Genomic DNA, 25,876 nt, shown 5'->3' with positions numbered 1-25,876 from the left:
ATGCATGTATATACATAGTATTATTATTGTTATTAATATCAGCATCTGTTTAGTCTTAAAAATCTTTGGCTTCTTTCATTCCTTATTATTGAATCATAAGTAAACAAGTCATTCACAGTTGGTCATCTTACAATACTGCTATTACTATGTATAACATTCTTTTGGCCTGCTCATTTCATTTTCCGTCAGGTCATATAAGACTTCTAAGTTTTCAGAACCTATATTGCTGGTCATTTCTTATAGTAAAATAATATTCCATCATAATCATGTACTAACTTGTTCAGCCATTCCCCCATTGTTGGGCATCCTTTCAATTTCCAATTCTTTGCTTTCACCCAGGGCAGGGGAAAACTATCATATTTGTACAACTAAACCTTTTTTCTTTGATCTCTCTAAGATATAGACCTAAGAGTAGTATTGCTAAGTCTAAGAGTATACATAATTTTATAGCCCTTTGGGCATAATTTCATATTGTTCTTGGAAATATTAGAGTAATTAAAAATTCCATCAATGGTGCATTAGTGTCCCAATTTTCCCACATCCCCTCCAACATTTGCCTTTCTCTTTTCTGTCACACTAGCCAATCTGATGGGTGTGATGTGACCTCTCTAGGCTCTTTTGAAGTCCTCATTATGATAATTGATTTATATAAGTTAAACTTATACATGAAATTATTGTTTGAATTTTCATTTCTCTAATCAAAAGTGATTTAGAGTATGCTTTCATGTGAGTATTGATAGCTTTGATTTCCTCTTTTGAAAATTACGTTATTCATATCCTTTGGAAATCACTGAATCTTAAAAGTCCATATTGATTTAATCTAGAGGGTTTCATTGAGTTCTTCTCTCACCCCTTAATTTTATTTTTTTTAGATATTATCCCTTCATATTCAACTCATGCATGTGCCCTCTGTCTATATATACTCCTTTTAACTGCTATAATAATGAGAAAGTTCTAATGAGTTACATATATCATCCTCCCATGAAGGAATGTAAATAGATAAATCTTACTAAATTCCTTATGACATCCCTTTCCTGATTACTTCCTTATGTTTCTCCTAAGACCTATATTTTAAAATCACATTTTCTATTCAACTGTTTTTTTTTCATCACAAATGATTGAAAGTTCTCTATTTTCATTGAATTTCTACCTCTTCATCTGAAGAATTATACTCAGTTTGTTGTAGAGATGATTCTTAGTTGTAATCCTAACTCCATCACTCTCAGGAACATCATATTTTAAGCCATCCTGTTGTTTACATAGAATATGCTAAAAAACATGTGTTATTCCAACTGTGACTCCACTATATTTGAATTATTTCTTTCTGGATGCTTGCAATATTTTCTACTTGACCTGGGAATTCCAAAATTTGGCTATAATATTTCTGAGGGTATTCATTTGGGGATCTCTTGGGGAAGTGATTGGTGGATTCTTTCAATTTCTATTTTACCCTCTGGTTCTAGAATATCAGGACAGTTTTCCTTGATAAGATTTTAAAAGATCATATCAAGGGTCCTTTTTTTTAAACATGGGTTTCAGGTAGGTTAGTAATTTTAAAATTATCTCTCTTGGATCTATTTTCTAGGTCAGCTGTTTTTTAAATGAGATATTTCACATTGTTTTCTATTTTCTATTTTTCATTCTTTTGGTTTTGATTGTTTTTTGATTTCTTATAAAGTCATTAGTTTTGATTTGCTCAGTTCTAATTTTCAAGGAATCATTTTCCTCAATGAGCTTTTGTACTTTCTTTCCCATTTGGCCAATTTTCCTTTTTAAAGCATTCTTCTTGTTAGCTTTTTGTAATCCCTTTTGAACCCAATGTTTTTGGTACCCAATTTTTCCTCTATCTCTCTTACTTTATTTTCAAAATCCCCTTTGAGATCTTTCATGGCCTGAGCTTAATTCTTATTTTTCTTGGAGTCTTTGGATATAGGAGCTTTGACTTTGTGAGCTTCTTCTAAGTGTGCTTTATCTTCATTTTCATCATAGTAGTTACTATCTTTGGTAATAATCTTTTTCTGTTGTCTGTTCATTTTCCCAGACTATTATTTGGCTTTTAATTTTTTGTTAAAATAGCATCTGTTTCCAAGGTAGATGGTGCATTGTCTCAATCTGTTTTCAGAGATCTTTCCAGGGACCTAACGACAAGCACTCTTTTCTTCCCTGGAACTGTGAGGGTTACTACTCCCTGTGATTGTAAGTTGTACTTTGCAAGTCGTTTTATGCCTCACTTTCCTTATCTGTAAAATGAACTGAAGAGGGAAATGTCAAACTACTCCAGTATCTCTGCCAAGAAATTTCAAATGGGGTCAATAAAGAATCAAACACACCTATAATTTCTCAATGCCAAAGTGAAGATTGGAAGACTAATTGTGGGTAAGTTTAAGGGAAGATTAATGAACAGTTTCACTAAATGATCTCTGAGTTATTACTTCCTTACTTCCTTTTAGATTCCATCATTAAATTTTTTTTATATACAGCTTGGTGTTTCCACCATTCTTATAAACATGAACAGATCCTTGACCACAGTATAATATCTACTGAGGAATAAATCATACTGACTATTAAAAACTATCATAGTCAGAAAACAGAAGTGGTTCAATGAAAAAGTTTTATATCAGTTATCCTTCATAGTTCCTTTTTACCTCTTTGAAAGAAATTTCTTTCCAATCTTTGTTAATTCAACTCCATGCAAACTATAGACAATTTCACAGAAGAGAAATTGAACATTGCGTCCAATGCTTTTAATAGTATCAAAATGGGAAACTGATTTGTCTAAGATTATAGAGACTGTTGATAGAATTCAAAACTCTTGACTGCTTGTATAGTTTTTTCCAACTACACCACATGATGCTAAACTTTTATTTTCTTTTTCTTTTTCTTTTTTTATTAATTTTATAATTATAATTTTTTGACAGTATATATGCATGACTATTTTTTTTTACAGCATTATCCCTTGTATTCATTTTTCCAAATTTTCCCCTCCCTTCCTTTTCTCCCTCCCCTTGATGACAGGCAATCCCATACATTTTACATGTGTTACAGTATAACCTAGATACAATATATGTGTGTAAATCCAATTTTCTTGTTGCACATTAAGTATTGGATTCCCAAGGTATAAGTAACCTGGGTAGAAAGACAGTAGGATGCTAAACTTTTAAATGCTTTTTATTTTAGTTTCACATTGGATCATTCCCCCTTTTTTCCTCTGACCATTGGGAAAAGCATTCATACATAGTGCTGAGTATTTTCTAAGATGTCCCTTTTAAAATAAGGATGACTTCTAGATTGAGATTAGAAGTTCTTAGTGCATGTCTCTTATCTAATCTCTGCAAGGAGTTTTATCGTGAAGTATAAGAAATGGAGGCAACAAAAGGCTATAAAACTGCATATACACTTTGATCCAGCACTGCCACTCCTGAGCCTGTATCCCAAAGAGATAATAAAAGAAGGAAAAGAACCCACATGTGCAAATATATTTATAGAAGCCTTTTTTTTTTTTTTTGTAGTGGCAAAGAACTGGAAATTGAGTGGGTGTCCCTTGGGGAATATCTAAATAAGTTATGATATATGAATGTAATGGAATAGTATTGTTCTATAAAAAAAGATAGTCAGGCTGATTTCAGAAAAGCCTAAATGAACTGATGCTGAGTAAAGTGAGCAGAACCAGTAGAACATTGCACACAATAACAAGATGGTGTGATGATGGACTTGGCACTTTTTTTTTTTTTTTAACAATGTAGTGATTCAAGGCAGTTCTAGTAGACTTGGATGGAAAATGCAAATCATGTGCAGAAAGAGAATTATAGAGACTGAGTGTGAATAGTATTTTTACCTTTTTATTTGTTTTTTTCTTTATGTTTTTTTTCCTGGTGGTATGATTTTTCTTGCACAATATGACAAATATGGAAAAATGGATAAAGGATAGCACATATTTAACCTTATCAGATTGTTTGCTGTTTTGGGGAGGGGACAAAAATTTAGAACACAGAGTTTTATAAAAATGAATGTTGAAAACTATCTTTTTAGTATTTGGGAAAATAAAGTATTATTGAAACTGGGAAAAAAATAAAAGAAATGGAGACAAGAATGATGTAGAACTACAAATCTAGAATATTTTCCTGAAGAGTAGAAAAAGAAGCAGAAAAGAGAATTTACAGGTCAGTGGAGCCTAGCAGGATCTCTCTGCCATATGCTTTTCTTTTCCTGAGTCAGGTGATCTTTATGACCTAGATGCACAGCACCTGAAGACACAAAGGAGGGATGGCTATGGAAGCTAGGAAAAGAATAGCAGAACAACAATATACCACATATAATATTAAGGAAAATTGCCTATCCATTAAAGTGGAGTCAGGTACTTATGTACTAGATTATAGACTAGGTAAAAAGAATTTAAATTTTACATTGTTAAAAACATAATATGTAAAGTACCAGAGATTTATTTTTTGTTTGTTTTTCTATTCTAGATCTTACTTCATGGAGTGACATTATGTTTAATTACTTTGTTGATAAATTCAATCACATTACCTCGAGCAGTTATCCATTTAGGTAAGTCATGTTAATATTGTGTAGGTAAAAAAAATATTCAAATAATCTAAGAAAAGAAAGGGTAGAGATTATCTGTATAATAAAATCTATTTTACATATGAGGAAATCAAGAAAAATCAAATGACCACAAACTCAAGACCATACAGCAGATCAATGAAAAGGATCCTAGGTAGCCATCCCCAAATGGCTTCTGCTAATTAAGCTAAAAATTGATCACCATGAACCCAAATAAGTACATGGCATGTGAATATAATTCTACATAGATAAAAAGCAGAAATGGGAACTAAGTGGGAAATATTGATAATTCACATCAAAGTCAATTAAGCTATTTGTCCTCACTCCTTTGTCTTCTGTGGTCTATATAATGAGTTTTTATATGCCTCATTCACTTTGGCTTATAAGAGATAATTAGTACAAACAACAGAAACAAAGCAAAACTTCTAAATAGTAAGTCTGTATATAACTACTAAAACTAGAAGAGGTAAAAAAAAAAGCAATGATAGCAAAATGAAGTATACTAGTGAGAAAATTAAAACTAAATGTGAACAAAATGTAATAAGATCAATCATAAACTTAAGATCATAGAAGTAGACCTGGAAGGAATCATCAAGGTGTTTGAATTCAACTTCATTTTATAGTTGAGAAAACTGAGATTGAAAGGAGTTAAATGGCTTGATTAACTATCTGATCTAAAATTTGAACTGTTTTACTCCACTATTTACAAACAGCTTGTTCAAATAAGTTCAACATTATATACAAAGCATATGATACAGGGATAAAAATGAAAACAATTTACTATCAGGAGACATTTTATGGGAAAGATCATTTGAGGATGGAGAAAGAATTAAAAATTGTGTAAGAGAAGAAGTAGGATAGAGAAGACCTTATATGTGTTGAGGCGGCACTTGGATGAATAAATATAAATGAAACAAATGAAAATAAAGAACTTGAGGTATCTGAGTAAATGTTAGGATATAGAGGAGATAAGAGAAAAAGAGTAGGGTGGTATTGCATGTTTGTTTGTACTTGGTTGACTGAAAGAATGGCAAGACTCTAAGGAGAAATAGAAAAGTGTAGAAGGGGGAAGGTTCAGGAAATGAGGAGACAATGGATTCTACTTTACTAATGCTGAGTTTGAGGTGCTTACTAACCATTTAAGTAAAGATATCCAGAAGGCCACTAGGATTTTGGCAAGATATTAGGGTTGGCTATAGATAATAAATTATCCATCCATCTTCCACAAAACCAGCAAAGGGATTTTCCTAAATGGAAGTTCTGAGCACATCACAACCCTACCCCCAACTCCTCATACAGTGGCTCTTTATAACCTCTAGGATCAATATGGACTCCTTGGCTTAGCATTCAAATTTTCTCCTAACCTGCCTCTTCATTTTTCTAATCTTACACATCCTTCCATGCCAACTACACTGGCCTCTTTGTTGTTCTGCATAAATTTTATTTCGTTTCCCTTCTCTGTACCTTTCTATTGGCTGTCCCCCATGTTTGTGATGCTCTATGTACTCACATCTACCTCTTGGAATCTGTTTTTTAAAGACTCAGTTCAAATGTTGCCTTATATATATAACTTTTCCTGTTCCCCTTCCCCCAGGTACTAGTTTTCTCCTTCTCAAAACTTTCTCTCACACATGTATATTTGATGAATATTCATCTACACACATAATATATATATATATATATAAATATATATATATATGTATACATATGCATATGTATGTGTAAGACAGAGACAGAGACAGAGAGATAGAGGAGTTAATTTTGTCTTTGTATGGCCATATGCTATGTTAAAGAAAAGCAAACTGAACGGAAACATAGGAGAGTTAGAACAAAGAGAGCTTTTTTTTTTTAATTTTTTTTTTTTATTCATTTTTCCAAATTATCCCCTCCCTCCCTCCACTCCCTCCCTGAGATGGCAGGTAATCCCATACATTTTACATGTGTTACAATATAAATAGATACAATATATGTGTGTAAATACCTTTTTCTTGTTGCACATTAATTATTAGCTTCCGAAGGTATAAGTAACCTGGGTAGATAGACAGTAGTGCTAACAATTTACATTCGCTTCCCAGTGTTCCTTCTCTGGGTGTAGTTATTTCTGTCCATCATTGATCAACTGGAAGTGAGTTGGATCTTCTTTATGTTGAAGATTTCCACTTCCATCAGAATACATCCTCATACAGTATTGTTGTTGAAGTGTATAGTGATCTTCTGGTTCTGCTCATTTCACTCAGCAACAGTTGATGTAAGTCTCTCCAGGCCTCTCTATATTCCTCCTGCTGGTTATTTCTTACAGAGCAATAATATTCCATAACCTTCATATACCACAATTTACCCAACCATTCTCCAATTGATGGACATACATTCAACTTCCAGTTTCTAGCTACAACAAAAAGAGCTGCCACAAACATTTTGGCACATACAGGTCCCTTTCCACTCTTTAGTATTTCTTTGGGATATAATTCCAATAACAGCAATGCTGGGTCAAAGGGTATGCACAGTTTGATAACTTTTTGGGCATAGTTCCAAATTGCTCTCCAGAATGGCTGGATTCTTTCACAACTCCACCAACAATGTATCAGTGTCCCAGTTTTCCCACATCCCCTCCAACATTCATCATTATTTGTTCCTGTCATTTTAGCCAATCTGATAGGTGTGTAGTGGTATCTCAGAGTTGTCTTAATACAAAGAGAGCTTTTAGTTTGGCAGATAACTCTATATTCTGTGTGGAATCTTACTGATAACAAGAGAGTATGGGTAATTTTGTTCATAAGCATTCTGACTCTGTTTTTTATTCTTCCAAATAAAAGCAAATATGGAAGGAAAACAATTTGAGGTCTAAATTGTTCTCACTATAAAACTAGCTGATTTGAGTCTCTCACTTTTCATTTCCATTAATATTTCTTATGAAGGCATTAAAAACAAAATGAGTAGAAATCATAAATCTACATAGGGAAACCAGACCTTCCACAATTTAAAAACTTATTCTTTGTTTGATAGGTCTCCGTGATATTACATTAACAAAACGCAAGTCACTCTATTACACAGTTCAACATTTTCAAGAAATAACCAAGTCTGCAATCACTGCTTTAAGATTTGACAGAGATCTTGCCAATGCAGATTGGACTTGGGTTGACAAAAAAACTACGTTTAAAAATCCTTATAAGGTGAGCAACTAATCTATATTGTCTTCCCTACAGAGTTTGATGTAATCAACTTTAAGTAAATATGATTTATGAAATAAATAAATTAATAAAGATTCACAATTCTTGATCTTTAGGATCAGTAGACAAGTTACAATAATTTTCTAATATTGAACAACAAATATAGAATGGGTTCCTACCTTCTAGGATGGTTTGAGGACAAATGAAATAATAGTATTTGTGATAAGCTTTATGAATACTGGTTTGTTGTCATTATCAATATCATTATTATTAGCATAATAGGAAAAACATTGGCTCTGATTTGTAGCCATTGGAGTTTTAGGTACCTATTTAAGAAACAAGAATTCTTTCCATCCCAACTTACTATATTAGATACTATGGAGAATGCTGTAATAATATTTGTTATCATCTTACCTATTAGCAAACCCCCTAATACCTAAGAGCAATAACATTATGGGGTGTGGTAAAGACATAACATGGAAACAAATATATAGACAATTTAAAAAGGGAAAAGATATTGACAGGAGATGGTTTAGGTCCCTTTTCTTTGACTTAATCTAGTTGTTGCTTTTTTCTTTCCAATATTCCATCCCACATACTTTTTCATGTGTCATACACAGTCACTGAGAGTAGATGTTGGAGAAGTATATATTTAGAAAATTCCAGGAATGCCGAGTTACTAGCATGCATGCAAAATTACCTAATAGCAGAATCTATATAGTGGAATGGGATGAAATTATTTCATGTTCCTAGTGTTAGCTGGAAAGAGGACATCAGATGAATGTGTTCGAGAGATGGGATGGAAATACTATTATGATAATTTAGCAGTGATTCACACCCCAGTGGAAGTTAGTCAAAAACAATTTATCTACTTTTTGATAAATTTAATCCCAATTTAATGAAACTGTCCGTAGGAATAAAGCCCTTGGGAATTTCTGAGTGGTCCTGTAACCCAAATCTAAAGACCTCAGAATACAGTTTAGAAAAATAACTGGCTCTCTAAAACCAAATCTCTTTAAGCTATCTATAAAGTAAGCCATTGCCTATCTATTTGGAGAATTTTGGATATGCAAATAATCTGATAAATTTGATATCAGGTGAAAGATTTTTTCTTCCTTCATTGTCTATACTTTTTTTATAAAAGATCCTGTTTGCTAATTACTTGGTATATATATATATATATATATATATATTAATGATGTATTTATGTGAATATATTTAATTTTTGTAATTAGTTGACAGCAGAAGAATCAGAGCAACAGAAACTCAAATGTCCAAAATGTCAAATGGAACTAGGAGATACCAGAATTAGCACTGAAATCATGGAACTGGCAAGAATACGCCTATTATCAGCACAAATAGTGAGTAGTTTTCGTTTTCTTTCTATTTGTCTTTTACAAAACTCTGATCCCCTTCTTTGATTAATCTTGATTTATATTCAACTCAATGTCTCTTTCTGTGATGGCTCATAACATTAAACAATTATCTGATTATAATTGACATTTAGGTAGTGCTAAAGTGAATAAGACACTTTTAAAATTTGGATCTTAGCAACCACATAGTATTATATCTGCTATAGAACACTGCCTTTCCTAATATAGCTGGTCTATATGAAATCCAAGATTCATAAAGCATTTTTCCCCACTTGGTGTTGCTTTATAGGCTTCCATACTACCCATAACAGCATAAAGCCTTTTTAGATTTTTGTGAGCTCATTAAATAGTAGGTCTAATGTCCCCCAGTTCAATTCATTTTGCATTTATAGGGTTATATTTTTTAGCAAAAGTAGGTAAGACACTACTCCAGAGCTGACCAAACTAATCCAATGCAAATCAACAAGTATTCATTAAGTATCTGTTACGTTCAAGGCACTGTGCTAGGTGTGGAGGGAAGATACAAAGACAAAATGAGAAGCAAGATCTTCCTTCATTTTATTGTCATTGTTATTACATTTTATTATAAAGATAAAACATGGAAAGATATTTTATATATAGATACAAAAATAAAACATTGTGGAGTGGGGTAAAGTTATAAATGGAAACAAATATGTATACAATTTAAGAAGGGAAAAGATACTGACAGAAGGCTTTGAGTCCCTTTTCTTTGACTTAATCTTGTTGTTGCTTTTTTCTTTCTAATATTCCATCCCACATACTTTTCCATATGCCATACACAGTCACTGAGAATAGTTTTGGAGAAGTATATATTTAGAAAATTCCAGGAATGCTGAGATACTAGCATGCATGCAAAATCAAGGTGTTCTATATGATCTCATGGTTTAGATTGAATTTTAAATGAAGTCCAAAATATAACTCCCCCAAAAAGTGTTTTACCACTTATTCTGGATGTAAAATTGCTTTCCCCAGAGAAAAAAATAGAATGTTATCTTTATTACCCTTCCCTATAATAATTTTTTTAATAATTTTTAATTTAATAATAATTTATAATAATTTTGCTATTTCTTTAAAGGCAAGCTATGAGAGACAATTTGCAAGTGAAATATTGTCCCAAAATGCAGTCAAAGTCTTGATAGGTGCTGCAGGGAGTTTTGGCGATAAAAAGGGACAGTAAGTGCCTGTTTAATGTTTTAATTCATTCATTTATTTGACAAATATATCTTCAGAGTCATCTACATTCAAGAGACTGTCTTAGGCATAGGAGATATAAAGACAAAAAGAAAATAGCCTTTATAACTGCAAAGGTTGAATCCTTTTAGTGCAATCGAATCCAATAAATCCAATAAACATTGATTAGGGACCTATTGTGGCTGCTAGGTGGCACCATATTACACTGTCAGATTTGGAAAAGTCTAAGAATTCAAATCTTACCTCAGCCACTTAACTAGCTGTGTGAGTCTGGGCAAGTCACTTAACCCTCTTTGCCTCACTTTCTACATTTATAAAATCAGCTAGAGAAGGAAATGGTAAATCTGTTATTTTTGCCAAGAAAATTCCAAGTGTGCTCACAAAGAGTGGGACATGACAAAAAACAAATGAGCAACAGAGGACCCACTCTGTGCTAATTACTAGAGATTCAATTAATGAAAGGAAATTCAGTCCTTGCCCTCACGAAGCTTACAATCAAATGGGGGGAGAGGTAAGAGACAGAAAACAAAAGGAGGTAGGAAAGTGAGGATGACTCTAAGGGGCTTCTTGTTCTGTGGAGTTAAGAGAAGCAGAACAATAGATGCAAAGGGAACTGAAGGAAAATTCCATTTTCTACCCTTTATAAAGGTAAGTTTTTAGAGGAGTTTGGTACTTTACGCTCCAGTTCTTCAAACCAAGGGGAGAGGAGGCTCCTGGGGGAGAGGTATCAATCAATTCCAAGGAAGGGGAAGGATGGTTTAAATTAGATAATTCAAATTTCCCTCTAATCCTATAAATCTATGATAGCATACTAAATCAATCCTTTTTCTCTCTTTTTCTCTTTTTTTTCCTTCTTCTTTCCTTGCTTATTTCTTTCCTTTCTTTTTCTTTCTCTCTTTCTCTCTCTTTCTTTCTTTCTCTTTCTTTCTTTTATTCTTTCTCTTCTACCTTACTCTGCCCTTAACCCCCATTCACTTTTCCACTCAGTGGGGATACAAAATCAAAAGAAAAATAAAACCTTTTAAATTTAAATGTATAGTCAAGCAAAACAAATTCTTGACTTGTAGCCCCTTAAATCATTAAGGTTCTTTGTACCTGAGCCAATCAGGAGTGCTTCATCTTCTAAGAGATAGTGCTCATGTCTTCTTTTTTGTGCATTGTGACACAAAAGCTTGATAGAATCACTACAAAACTAGTATTTGTCAAAACATTTAGTCCATTTTTTTCCCCAGACATTTTCCTCTCAACTATTACAACAACCACTACAGATCATTCATTATGATCTGTTTAGGCAAGAAATAAGATTGGTTTTCTAATGAATTTGCAGTCAAGATATCCCAGAAATACATTTACAATTTATTTTCTTTCTTTTTTTTATTTCAGATTTATGAGTTTTCAGACAATACAGGCTTATGTGGAAAAAAAGAGATTTTTTAATTTCTTCAGAAACATATTGCTAAATTGGGTTTATAACAGTAGAAAAGAAAAAGGAGCACCAACAAAATACATAGCTCTACTGTAAATATAATTACTTTAATATAAACTTTTCCAAGTTTTCAAGGTCTGATTCCTTATTTATAGTATATGTATATAAAATAATGATTATTAAAAATAGCCATGTCTTTAATGATAAATCATTTCCATAATGCTTTAGAACTGACAAAGTATCTTTCTTCTTATCTAGATAGTAAAAATGATTTCCCAGATAATAACTACTGGCACTCAAAATTTGAACCCAGTGTTGGGACTTTAAATTCTAAATTCTTTCCACATTTCATGCTGCCTCTCTGAAATGGAAACAAGCTGAAAACTTTTGTAATTCAACTACTTTAATCCACAAATTTTTAACTATTGCTGCAATTGGTAGTAGAAACAGAGTTCTAGGTATTAGTTTATTCCCCCCACCACTAAGTTCCCTTAAAGCTAATTTTCAAAAATGGAAAATAAATTTAAAAAGCTACAGAAGGATGACCATAAGTCACTCTTTGACTTTAGTCCTTCTGTCAATTTGCAAGAGAGGAAATGTAGTTATAGATTAAGTCTAAAATATTAAACTAATGGATAGCATATAATTTTTTTCATTTATTAGGTCACGTAAATATCTTTTTCTTTATTTATCTAGCATGTTATTTAATTGCATGCCTACTCTAATCTATTTTAATCCATTTATCTTTAAGAAAAAGTTTTATCAAAATTTTACTGCAAAATGCTACATTATTTTATTGTTTGCTTTTATTCTAAATCATATTTCATAACCTGGGACCTATGGACATGATTATTTTGATAATATATTTCATTATAATCTATTTCCTTTGTAATCCTAGGTATTTCATCTTATTATGCATTTTAAAATATTATTCTTAAGGGTTAGTAGGCTTTACCAAACCACCAGAAAGTCCACAAAAGAAACAAAATAACAAGTTAAGAATTTTTAAAGGGAGTATGGGATAAATATGTGATATGGCTTGTAATGCAAAGGTGTCAACACTAGATTATAGGAAGAGTGGAAGGGCAAGAATCAGTGAGTTAAGTGATTCTTATTTATTTATTTATTAAATGTCTACTGGTATTAGGCTAATCACAGGGGAAAGAAAGGCAAAAAACAGTTCTTGCTCTTGAACTCAAAGTCCTACAAAGGAGAAGACATGCAAATGACTTTATAGAAATAAGCTATATATGGAATAAATTGGAGATTATCATTGAGAAGGTACTAGCATTAAGGGAGACTGGTAAAGGTTTCTTGAAGAGGGTGGAACTTTAGCTATGAGTAAAGGAAGTCAGAGAAGCCATACATGAGGAGAAATAAAATTCCAGGCATGGAGAATAGCTAGTGAAAATTCACAGAATAAGGAAAATGAATTAAAAGCATATATTGTAGGTGACCTTCTCAAGAGTTTAACCAAAAAAAAAGAAGGAAAGAGCTGATGATGATGATAAATTAGAACATACAGGTGTGTGTAGGCAGGGAAGAAGCAACCAAAAGACAGGATGAGTAGAAATAATAGAATGGGAATTCGGCTAGAGAAGATGAGATACCACTTGTGCAGATAGAAGAGTTTGACTTGGTAAGGAAAATGGTTACCCCTTCTTCTGATACAAGGGTGAAGAAGTAGATAATAGCAGAAGGCACAAGAGTGACATGAGATGAGAAAAAGGAGCTCTCAGCAAATGACCTCTGCTTTTCTCAATAAGATATAAGACAAGGTTTGCACTTGGGTGGAGCCAGTAGAATAAATTTACCATCAGGGTTACTTAATAACAAAGTCAAAATCTCGGGTGTCAGGCTAAAATGAGGGGTTATGGTAAAATTGTTGTTAATCCGAAGTCCAAACTGAAAAGCCAATATTCAAGCATCCCCCCTCTTCCCCACCAAAAAAAATCCCAAACAATATAAAGTCCTGACAGAAATTTAAAGTAAAGGCACAATTGAGGATACAAATTATGCATAAGAAAATAAGGAGGGAAATATATTTCAGAATAGAATATCTGAAATTACATTTCAAGACCAAGATCATGTAGGTGTGTCCACACAATAGCACAATTGGGATATAACTTTTGATCCCAGAATGAAGGTTTTCAGACTTCATTTTAAACTGCCTTTTTGGTATGGTCATAGAACAGTTAGATATTTTGGGCTATTTTCTAGCATATTAGGATTATACAAGTGCTGCTGGTGGGTCCTTACAGGTTTGACAAAGAGCTTAAGTATATAATAATGATATATTTTTTCTTCTATAAACTTTTTTTTAAACAGAAATCCAATTCTTTTATTTTGTCATAAGATCGTGTTTAGTGATGAATTTGAATTTACTGGATATCTTGTAATCATGTTGAATATGTCTCCTCTTATAATGTCTTGGATACCACAATTAAATATAATCTATGACAAGGAAATCAGAACTGTAAACCATACATTCCTTTTGTTTTACATAGTGGAAGCTGTATTTAAGGTAATAACCATCTCTTATCCATCTCTGTTTGTTCGTATGTTTGCGTGTATGTATGCATATGTGTGTATATAAGTACATGTATGTGATTTTAGATACACTGTGTTTAAAGAAACAATTTTCAAACTTAGTTTTGGCATACCATTAGGTATCACAGTGACTTTGAGGAATATAAAAAATATTCTTCAAATATTAGTACAAAATTAATGTTAATTTACACACTTCTAACAGAGCAAATATATAGACATTTACAAGTGTAACTAGAAATGTGAACTCACCTCTACTTCTAATCCCACTCCACCATCACCACACCAATAGAGATGAAGCAAAGGTTTGATATAATCATATTGGTAAGCCCTTATAAGGGTGACTTTTACTCAAATTGTCAAAATCTCACATATTTTACGATCTCACATCATCTTGGAATGTGGTATTTCAAGTAGACAAAATTTGTATATATAACACCTACAAACAAACCATTTTAATGAAACTAAAATAAACACATAAGTACACACAGTTACCTGACTTCACATATAAAACATACCACACAAAATCACAATTTTTAAATGAGATGAGTCTATAAAAAGGAACATCAATAATTGTATTTGTTTATAAAGAAAGGACATCTCAGGGATATAGGCCTATTGATTGGTAAATATCTCCATTTTCCATTATTCCTTCATTTCTTCCCTCTGCTATCTCTTCTCCCCATTGTCCATGTGTGTCCTTGGGCTACAGGACAGGCATGTGAAATGTTACTGTGTCACTAAAAAAAACTGTAGACTTTTGTTTTCTTGTGGTCAATCAATTGTCAAATCTCAACTGGTAAATATGTGGCTTTTTCATCAAACAGATAATAGCAATGAGGAAGAGATTTTTCCTGCAAAACTGGAACTTATTAGAGTTAGCAATCACAGTGATTGCCATCTTTGAAGAATTAATGATTGATTCAGAAGCCGTGGAAGTTTCTAACTATTCAACTAATAGTATATTCTTTCTAAAAATTGTGAAATTACTTCGTATATTTCGTGTCTTTAAGGTAAAGAACCATCAAACCACATCATTTTGGAGCAGGAATAATGAATGTAGGCTTTTTCCTAACTGTTCAGGCTAATGCATAGTTTTATATTTTATTATCAATCAGCAAACATTTATTAAATGTTTACAATGTACCTGGAATTGTGCTAAGCACTAAGAATATAAATACAAATAGAGAGAAGGACAAGCCCTTGTGACATATTGAATATGGACTTGTAGTCAGGAAAATTTGAGTACAAATCTGCCCTAATTTATCTTCCTCAATTTCCTAATATATGAAATATGGATAAAAATAACACTGATTTCCCAGGATTGTTGTAATAATCATATGAGACAATATTTATAAAAGATTTAGCACAGTGCAAAGCACATAGTAGGCAGCCAATAAATAATTATTTCCTTCCTGTCTGTTTTCAAAGAACTTAAATTCTAATGGGAGAAGACAGTATATAAAAAGACACTGAAAAGAATGAGAGAGAAAAAAAAGGGGAAAAAAAGGTATATATTGCTGGGGCATGGTAAAGGAAGACTGGAATACCGGCTAGAGAAGAATGAATTTTGTTTAGCCTGGGCATTCCTTAGATAGAGACAATTAGAGGGAGAGCTGGAAGGAGAGTGGAATACTTCTACTATGTGAGTTCCACAGATGCAGAGAAAATTCAGGATAAATTGCTAAAGGGTGGTTGATGTCCATAGTCCAGTTTGGAAACGAATGATTTATGGAAATTATCTCCCCCATTTACATAATAATGGCTCCCTTTTTGATGCAAGTTTCATGCTATTTTGTTTCTGACATCTTTTTGTAAGTTATGTTAAAAAATTTATTTTTCAAATAGCATTCTACTCTATAAATGTACTCTGTGTAGAAGCCCAATTTAATATTTTTAATATTTACATATAATCCTCTAGTTAACTTGAGAACTTTACTAACTTTTAAAAATGCTTTGCTTTATCAATATCAATTAAACTATCTTTTAGATAAAATAATTTCTGAATTCAATATTGTGTATCCTTATTTTCAGCTCATAACACCAATGTTACTTGAGGTAATAGATAAGAGAATGAGCCAGCAATTATCTTTTAGATATGCCATCTTAAAAGGATATGTTCAAGGTGAAGAAGACATAACATGTATAATAGACCATATTTCTGGAAACAAAGCAGTTGCTCAGGTAAGAGAAACAATGAAACATTATATTGGATTTATTTCTGCCCCCTTCATTCTTGGACTCAGGTTAACAGATATTAAAACATAAATTGTGTTTCCAAGTCAGCTGTTAATTGTATGGTATCAGGTAATAGAAAGGCAGTGTTATTTATTTTTTAAGTTACTAAGTTAACCTCTTCCCTGAGGTTTCAAAACCACACTGACAAGAGAAGGAGTTGTTCAGTGTATACTGATATAATTTCCCAACACTTATCATTTGGACAGTTAGGTGATTCAGTGGATCGAGCCCCAGCCCCTGGAATCAGGAAGGCTCCTCTTCCTGTGTTCAAATCTGGCCTCAGATACTTCCTAGGCAAGTCACTTAATCCTGTTTGACTCAATTTCCTCATTTTGTAAAATGAGCTGGAGAAGGAAATAGAAAATCAATGTTTTTGACAAGAAAAATCCCAAATCGGGTTACAAAGAGTCAGACACAGTTGAAAAACAACTAAACAACAACCAGTCACAAGGCATCCTGGGAGTTATAAAAGCCAAATTATGGGGGGGGAAATCTTTCTAAAGCAAAGAACAGCTGAACAGAGGGGAAAAGATGTTAGCTTTTACATCCTTGCAAGCTTAGGCTAAATAATAACACTAGGTGGAGGTTGGACTAAATAGCCTTCATGTTGCTTCCCATCTAGAAGAGATTTTTACATGTCTTAGTCATTTCATCTAAATTCAAGTATGAGAGATATAATAAGAAAAGCCCTAAATTGGGAGCCAAAATAGCTAAATAGAAATCACATATTCTACTTATAATATATATGACCTTAGGCAAATTACTCAATTTTACTCAGTACAATAAATCTGAACATTGAAGTACTTCAACCAGATGATTTCCAAGGTCTCTTACTGTGATCATTCCAATTCTGAATCAATAAGCCTTTGTTTCTTCAAACCAACTGCTTTGCTTGAAGCCTTTGATGTAGTTTTATATTAGTCTCACAAAACAGAATAGAAAAAAATTCATAATATCACTGAAATATTGCCAAGATTAATTAACAGTAGCATCTTTACTCATTCAACAAAGAGCAAAGTGTAATGATTTACCTTACAAACAACCAGGGAAATGCCTGAGTCTCTTGGAAATGTCCCTGGTAAATATCTTTGTCCTGTTTTAAGTTCTGCCATCCATTTAGGTTAGACATTATATATTAAATATATTAATATATATATATATATTAAATCTGTCCACAAGGCACATTACACCTAAAAAAAACATAAGTCATACTTCACTGAGTTTTGCTTGCAGTTATATACATATGTTGTGAACTTGCACACTTTTTGTTTGATAGGTATTGCGTCATCGTGTATCCAAGAGTGCAGAAGATGCTATGAAAGAGCTAGGTAGGTAACCACTATGGCAGGTTTTGCTCTCAATATAGGGTTAGCATATTATGAACACATTTCAAAATCCTGAGCTTCAATAGGTTCAGAGATTGTGTAGTTCCACAATAATTAAAATTCTCTATAGGACATATTAGAGAGATATGTCTTTTCTCTTGCAGAGAATTACAATCAAAGGAAAATGATTTCACTCTCCAAAGTGTTGGCCTCTTTTTAATATTACATCATTTAAACTGTAATTATTTTTCAAATAAGCAGGTGTTCTAGAATCAGCAGAAGTAGACCTTTTTTTTTTCTTAAAGATGAGGAACTTGAAGGATTGAGGGAGTAACATGATTTAGCAGTCACCTAGTTCCTAATATTAGAACCTTGACATTGCTAAATATCTTGACAAAAATCTAGTTTTTTTTCTCTCAACAGCATTTTATTTTTCCAAATACATGTTTTAATAATAGCTTTTTATTTTCAAAATACATGCAGATAGTTTTCAACATTCACACTTTTTTTTCCAAAACATTCACAAATATTTATTAGCAGGAAGAACAGGTGCTGTCTAGCCAGGTGGAGGTTAGGTGGTAGAAGGATAAACACCTGTACACCTCAGGGTCCTTGCCACCAGTAATTTTTAAATAATTTTATAATTATAATTTTTGACAGTACATACGCATGGATAATTTTTTTACAACATTATCCCTTGTACTCACTTCTGTTCAGAATTTTCCCCTCCTTCCCTCTACCCCCTCCCCTAGATGATAGGCAATCCCATACATTCAACATTCACTCTTGAAAAATACTTTGTTCCCAATTTTTCTCCCTCCTTTCCTCCCACCTCCCTAGACAGCAAGTAATCCAATATATATTAAACATGTGCAATTTTTCTATGCATATTTTCACAAATAACATGCATAAAAAATAAGATCAAAAAGGAGAAAAAATAAGAAACAAAAAAAGTATGCAAACAATAAAAAGGTGAAAATTCTATTTTATGATCCAAAGTCCCCAAAGTCTTTTTGTTGTATGCTGATGGCTCTCTCCATCATAAATCTATTGGAATTAGCCTGAATTACCTCATTGTTGAAAAGAGCCAACTCCATCCAGTTGTTTATCACATAATCTCGCTGTTGTGTACAATGTTCTTTTGGTTCTACTCACTTCACTCTGCATCAGTTCATGTAAGTCTATCCAGGCCTTTCTGAAACCATGCTACTAATCATTTCCTATAGAACAATAATATTTCATAACATACATATAGCATAACTTATTCAATCATTCTCCAATTGATGAGCATCCACTCAGTTTTCCGTTCCTTGACACTACAAAAAGGGCTGCTGCAAACATTTTTGCCATGTGAGTCCTTTTCCCTTTTTTATGATCTCTTTAGGATACAGACCCAGTAGAGATTCTTCTGGATCAAAGGGTTTTATGCACAGCTTGGTAGTCCTTTGGGCAGAGGTCCAAATTGCTCTCCAGAAAAGTTGTATCAGTTCACCACTCTACCAGTAGTATATGAGTGTTTCAGTTTTCCCACATCCCCTCCAACATTTATCATCTTGTCCTATAATCTTAGCCAACCTGAGAGGTGTGTAGTGGTACCTCAGAGTTGTCTTAATCTGCATTTTTTTTAATGAATAGTGATTTAGAGCTAAATCTAGTTTTCTTTAGATTATGCTAAACTGCTTCTAACATTTTACTAGGAAACTTTTAAAGTCTTTTCCATTTATAAAATCTCACTGATCTATGATTCCTAGCTAATGCTATAATATGATTAATGTATTTTCCAGTATGCTTTAAAAAAATCTCTTTCTATGCCATGATGTTAGGATTACTAAGTGAGAACTCAGGTTGTCTGGATAGTGACAAGGTGAGAATTCAGGTTGGACAATTACAAGGTGAGAACTCAGGTTGATTTGATGGAAGGAGCAAGCTCATTGGCTGGGGTGGTTCTTCCCAGAAGCCCTTGCATTATCCCACGCCCATTCTCTGGGAGGATAAAAGAGACAGCACTGGGCCCAGAGAGCAGATCGGCCTGGAGAAGGATAAGAGCTGGAGGAGATTCAGAGACAGGATTCAAGAGAAAGACTCTGAATTGCATCAGGCTTGACGGGGCTCTCTGCAGGAAGGGAAGTCACTTCTAAGGACAAGAGTTAACAGCAACTACCTGGAGACAACGGTTCACTACAGGAAGAAGAATCTGACTGAGAGATTTGAGTAGACACAGCAGATCTCTTCCCAGAGAGCGATCTGGCAGCTTCTGGAGACGATAGCTCGCTACACCATTATCTTAAATAAAGAATGGGTATCTTACCATTTTCCTCATAAAATTATAGAAACAGAGGCTAGAGACCATCTGTTCAACCCCCTAATTTTATAGATGAGAAATCTGACATCTAGAAATGTTAAAATGCTTGCAGTGAGGTAGTTAGAGGTAAGATTGAATCCAAGTACTTTGATTCCAGGATTATTTTTTTTTTTGTTTCTTCATTTTTTAAGGCAATTGAATTTAAGGGACTTGCCCAGGATCACACAGCTAGTAAGTGTCAGGTGTCTCAGGCCAAATTTTAACTCAGGTACCTTCTGATTCCACCACCTGTACCAGCCATTGTACCATCTAGCTGCCCAGTACTCTGATTCGAGAATCATTTTTTTCCCATGTTGATCCCTTCCTATGTTTTTGGCCATGATTTCAGATTTCTGCAATTTTTAGTTTAATTATTGTGCACAAGTAGATCCACAATTTCAGCAATGTAGACTTAACAACTCTGCACACTGAAACTTGTTTGTGCCTTCTCATCCTATCCATCTTTCACCATTCTCTTCCAATGATCTTCTACAAAGGACTTAACCAAGGATCTAAAGGGCTCACTTTAGGTCTTTTGGATTTTGTGGGCACCAGAAGAGCCTTATGATTTATCCCTCATTTTCACTCCCTGACTGGCTCACTTTCATGTGTATCTTTATACATACATACATTTCCTTAATAATATTCCTGATTTCCTGACAAAATCTTAACCAAACATTGTTATATTTGGTTAAGATTTTGTCATGAAATCTGTTGTGAGGTGCTCATGGTAGAGTGGCCCAGTATTCTCAAAGGCTATGTCAGAGAATCATAAGTTCTGGCAGTTCCTATTATGCTAGAAAATCTCTGGGTGCAATCCAAATAACAGCCTAAATCTGCCATTCAAAGACCAACTCACTGAGAACACAGAAGTATATTTATCCCCTCTAGTCTGGATGGTAGGTGATAAAGACTTTTACAATAGCAACCCATGAAGTCAAATCAGATCTAGTATCTGATCTTTATGTAGTAGAGTAAGAATTGATCAGAATACTCCTGATCAATGTACTTTCCTTTAGTCCAACTAATGTCATCATTGAAGATAAGAAGTAGGTAATGAAAACAGGGTAGAGTTTAAATGAAATGCAAAGATAAATTTATATCAATGTCTATCTTTCCATCTATCATCTATATGTTTATATTTATATCTATGCAAAGATATATTTATGTTCTTAATATTTCTGGACTTGAACCTTTTGAAGATCAACTCCCTATAATCAGGGCTAGTTTTTTTCTCTGTGAATACTCAAGGAGTGCTTCTGTTCTCTGTTGGACAGTGTTTTTATAGAGCAAGCAGTGACATGTCATGTCCAATGGTGGGGTGGAATAGCAGAGAGAAATTCTACCATCTACCTCCTGAGAGACAACTCTCTCTCAAAGATAAGATTCTTTTTCCATAGATGTTTCTCCTCTTGACTTCCAGAGATTGTCTTCTCAGTAAAGTGACTGCCTCCCTTAATAATTTGTCATGTTTTACAAAGGGTCTTAGAAGGATGATCAGTGTTTGGCAAGCCAAATGCTAGATGCTAATTCCTTCAGCATTTGAACTGGTCAATGCCTTTACACCTCTCAAAAGACTACTATTGACTGTCTCTAGTTTTGTGTTGCACTAAAGATTTTATAAAGGGGTAATAGAGCATAGGGCAGGTAGGTGGCACAGTGGATAGAGTACTACACCTTCCTGGAATCAGGAAAACTCATCTTTCTCACTTCAAATCTGGCCTCAGTTATTTATTAATATGTGACCTGGGTTAAGTCACTTAATCCCATTTGCCTCTCTTCCCTCATCTGTAAAATGAGCTGGGGAAAGAAATGGTAAATCATCCCAGTTTTTCTACCAAGAAAACCCCAAATTGGATGATAAAGAATTGGGCATGACTAGAATGACTGAATAAAAGTGTAAATAAAGAGTGGTGAGCATAGAGATTACACTATCACCCATAGCTAAAAATAATATATTTTATAAAGTGTAAAGATTGTCATTAAGCTTAGTAGAATGAACATTGGGTTGATAGTCAAGATACTTGAATTTTATTCTTAAATGTGATGTTATAAAAAAAAAATAAGACTCCAAGAACTGGAAAAATCTATTTCTTTGCCTTGCTAGCAAATACTCAGAAAAACAGAACAATATATGGTCTCTGATGAATCTTAATTTAAGATCACATCTACATTTTATTAGTAACCCTTTAAAATCTACTTTCTTGTGACTTGCAAATCTATTCTTTACTTCTCAATTCTTCCCAAGTTGTAAATTATTCATAAGTAATCTCTGAAGGGAATTAAAATTATGTATAAGATGATAAGCTGAATAAATGTTTAGCCCAAGGAAAAGAGAAGAGCTATATGAGGCAGGAAGGAAGACAGAATAATATAGCCAGTTTGTTTTATTTTTCTCTGAAGCACAGAATTAGAAGCAGTAATTGGAAAATATAGAAAGACATATTTCAGCTCAAAAATAAGGGCACATTATACCCTTTGATCCAGCAGCGTTACTACTGGACTTATATCCCAAAGAGATCTTAAAGAAGGGAAAGGGACCTGTATGTGCAAGAATGTTTGTGGCAGCCTTCTTTGTGGTGGCCAGAAACTGGAAACTGAGTGGATGCCCATCAATTGGACAATGTACAGCAAAACAACTGTTTGGACATGTATACATATATTGTATTTAATTTATACTTTAATATATTTAACATGTATTGGTCAACCTGCCTCTGGGGAGGGGGGGAAGAAGGAGAAAAATTAGAACAAAAGGTTTGGCAATTGTCAATGTTGTAAAATTACTCATGCATATATCTGGTAAATAAAAACTATTAAATAAAAAAAAAGTTTTAGGTCACTATTGATTAGATAAATTAAAATTAAGATAAAAAAATTTAAAAAAATAAGGGCACATTTCCTAATAATTGGAGTTGTCCAAAAAATGGTTCTACCTAAGAGTAATAGGGGATAATTCCCTTTCACTTGAGCTCCTTAACAGAAACCTCGGTGACTACTCTTGCTTGGCTATATTACTGACTTAGGTAGAGATTGGGTTAAATAATCTCTAAGATCATTTCAGGTCTAATATTTGGGAATTCCATCCCTTGCAACTTTTTCTTCTATCATCACTTTCTTATCAGCAAAACTTGAGAGTTTGTGATGAAATATTAATAAACTGATCAAGTTAATAAATACAAAACACAATAATGTATTTTATGTACCATTTATGGTGCAGAATTCTGTTCTGAATCATCCTCAAAAGTCTTTTATCCATAAAATGAAATATATACTGCAACATCTATTGTAGTGCTCTTGGGTACCTATCACAATGCTTTTACACATAGAGATACTTTATGTTTTGAATTTACTTAAACAAACATGCTAAAGCACCATGATGCTTGTGGCAATTCTCAATCATGGGTTTTAAGGGGAAAGGGAAAGTCAAGTGAGACTAAAACTGGGAAGCTAGAATTAAAATCAGGCCAGTGGGGGAGGGAGGAGAGGCATGAGATTATAGGAATCAGAAGAGAATCTACAGACACTGTAAACTTAGAAAGAAGAAGCTGCTATCAGTAGTTTAGACGGTACCATCTCTGAGGAACCAGGCCTAATAAGTAGCCAGAGATCCAGACTAAGAGGGAGGATACAAATAGGAGCATCACCTAAGCATAGAAAGCAGGAATTTATTTTTAGAGAACCAGATTAGGCTGGAAGACATATGTTGTGTTATAATCAAATCCAGACCAGACCAGAGGATGCTGGAAAAATAGAATGTATATAATACAAGGAAGAGTTTATACACAGAGTTTAAACTAGAATCAAAATAGAGTCTTGATGGCACCAAACAACAAGGTTGTAATCATAGATCATGAGATAGGACTGTTTTCTTGTTGACTTGCTTTTAAGCATTCTCCTCCTTATAAATTAGCAATAGTTAATTTGTGACAAGAGGCAGAGAGCCATACCCATTTCTTTCATCTACCTCTTTCACCTCAGTTCTTCACAGTTCTAAAAGAGTCACATGCTACTCCCTTTCACATAAATCTATAGAATTTTACAGCAAAGATTTGAGCTTTAACTCATGACATAATTTTCTTTTCAGGTTATTTAGAATATGACCATCCAGATATTGCAATCACTATGAAAACCAAGGAGGAAATTAACACTTTGCTCAAAATGGCTTCAGAGATTCTTAGGAGCTTAGAAGCAAAAGGAATAGTCAATAAATCTGAAGTTACTGAAATACAGAAGGTAATCAGGACAATTCCACCAATATTTATTAGATTGTAATCTCCTTTCTCTTGCCTCTTTTTGTATTCCTAGTACTTAGTATGATACCTAGTACATAGTAGGTACTTAATAAATTATTATTGATTGATAGTTATTGTATAGGCCTGAGCTTAAAAACTGAACTTTCTCTAACGGTTATCTGTGAGATAAAAATACCTGATTTACCAGTATCCTTGCATAAAATCATTTAACACACTGCCAGAGACTACTTTGGTAACTAACCACCATTCCTTTGGTAGACCCTTTTCCATTCTTACTTTTCTAACAGTTCATACCTCTCCTGGAAGGTTGTGTGGAGATGTAAGCCAAAGGCTAAAGGAAGAGGATATTCTGGGCATATAGTTTGCTATCATAATGGGGAAGTTGAGTTCTATGACTGCAAATGTGATACTTAAGCATCATAACACTGCATTACTAATTGGTGCAGGAGAAGTGGCTTGAGAGTATGATTGTGTATGAGGTCTTGAACTGTTGAATTTCATTGCCTCAGTGGTTTGAGACTGAGAGCAATAAAAGTGTAGAATGTAGGGAGTGGAGGACAATGGAGAGAGGAAGTTGGCTTAGTTAGGATTGTAAAGGCAACATACCCTTCCCCAAACAATATATACCAATATGAAGTGAGCTGTTGAATTTCATTGCCTAAGTGGTTTGAGATTGAGAGCAGCAAAAGTGTAGAATGTGGGGAGGGGAGACAATGGAGAGAGGAAGTTGGGTTAATCAGGACTATAAAAGCATCATCCCCTTCCCAGTACAATATATACCAATAGGAAGTGAGCTGTGATCAAAGCCTCTAAAAGAAGACTGTCTAGCACAGAATACAAAGATTCTGACCTTTCCCCCCATTTTATTTAGTATTTTATTTTCCCCAGTTACTTGTAAAATCAATTTTTAACATTCATTTTTAAAACTTTGAATTCTAGGGGCAGCAAGGTTGCTCCATGGATAGAGCACCAGCTCTGAAGTCAGGAGGATCTGAGTTCAAATCTGGTCTCAGACATTTAACATTTCCCAGCTGTGTGACCCTGGGCAACTCACTTAACCCCAATTGCCTCAGCAAAAAAACAAAAACAAAACAAAACAAAAAAATTTGAATTCTAGATTGTTCCCCTTCCTCTCTCATTATCCCCCACTCATTGATAATGCAAGAAATTAGCTATAGGTTATACATGTGTAGGTCATGCAAAACATTTCCCTACTAGTCATGCTGTGAAAGAAAACAGATCAAAAAACCCTCAAAAATAAAATAAGTTTACAAAAAGGATGCTTCATTCTATATTCAGATGCAATCAATTACTTCCTTGGGGATGGATAGTATTTTATATCATAAGTTCTTCAGAGTTGTATTGCATCATTGTATTACTGAGAACAACTAAATCGTTCATAGTTGATCATCATACAGTATTGCTGTTATT

The 25,876-nt window shown here is 33.6% G+C and overlaps 1 protein-coding gene across 2 annotated transcripts in view; it reads left to right on the top strand.

The window, feature by feature from the left end:
• Positions 1-25,876, top strand: part of SLC9C1 (solute carrier family 9 member C1) — an 86,384-nt gene that overhangs the window by 35,142 nt on the left and 25,366 nt on the right. For both annotated transcript variants that reach the window (XM_074301172.1, XM_074301171.1), the window contains 10 exons: positions 4,467-4,548; positions 7,567-7,733; positions 8,966-9,091; positions 10,200-10,297; positions 11,699-11,833; positions 14,070-14,265; positions 15,116-15,301; positions 16,323-16,472; positions 17,803-17,854; positions 24,277-24,425. In XM_074301172.1, coding sequence (XP_074157273.1) covers positions 4,467-4,548; positions 7,567-7,733; positions 8,966-9,091; positions 10,200-10,297; positions 11,699-11,833; positions 14,070-14,265; positions 15,116-15,301; positions 16,323-16,472; positions 17,803-17,854; positions 24,277-24,425 — 1,341 coding nt within the window. The remainder of the gene's footprint in view (positions 1-4,466; positions 4,549-7,566; positions 7,734-8,965; positions 9,092-10,199; positions 10,298-11,698; positions 11,834-14,069; positions 14,266-15,115; positions 15,302-16,322; positions 16,473-17,802; positions 17,855-24,276; positions 24,426-25,876) is intronic.

This window comes from Sminthopsis crassicaudata, chromosome 3 (genome assembly GCF_048593235.1).
Source record: "Sminthopsis crassicaudata isolate SCR6 chromosome 3, ASM4859323v1, whole genome shotgun sequence".
Classification (NCBI taxonomy): domain Eukaryota; kingdom Metazoa; phylum Chordata; class Mammalia; order Dasyuromorphia; family Dasyuridae; genus Sminthopsis; species Sminthopsis crassicaudata.
Note: the sequence above shows the minus strand (reverse complement) of the source record. Positions and strands in the feature narration are given on the sequence as shown.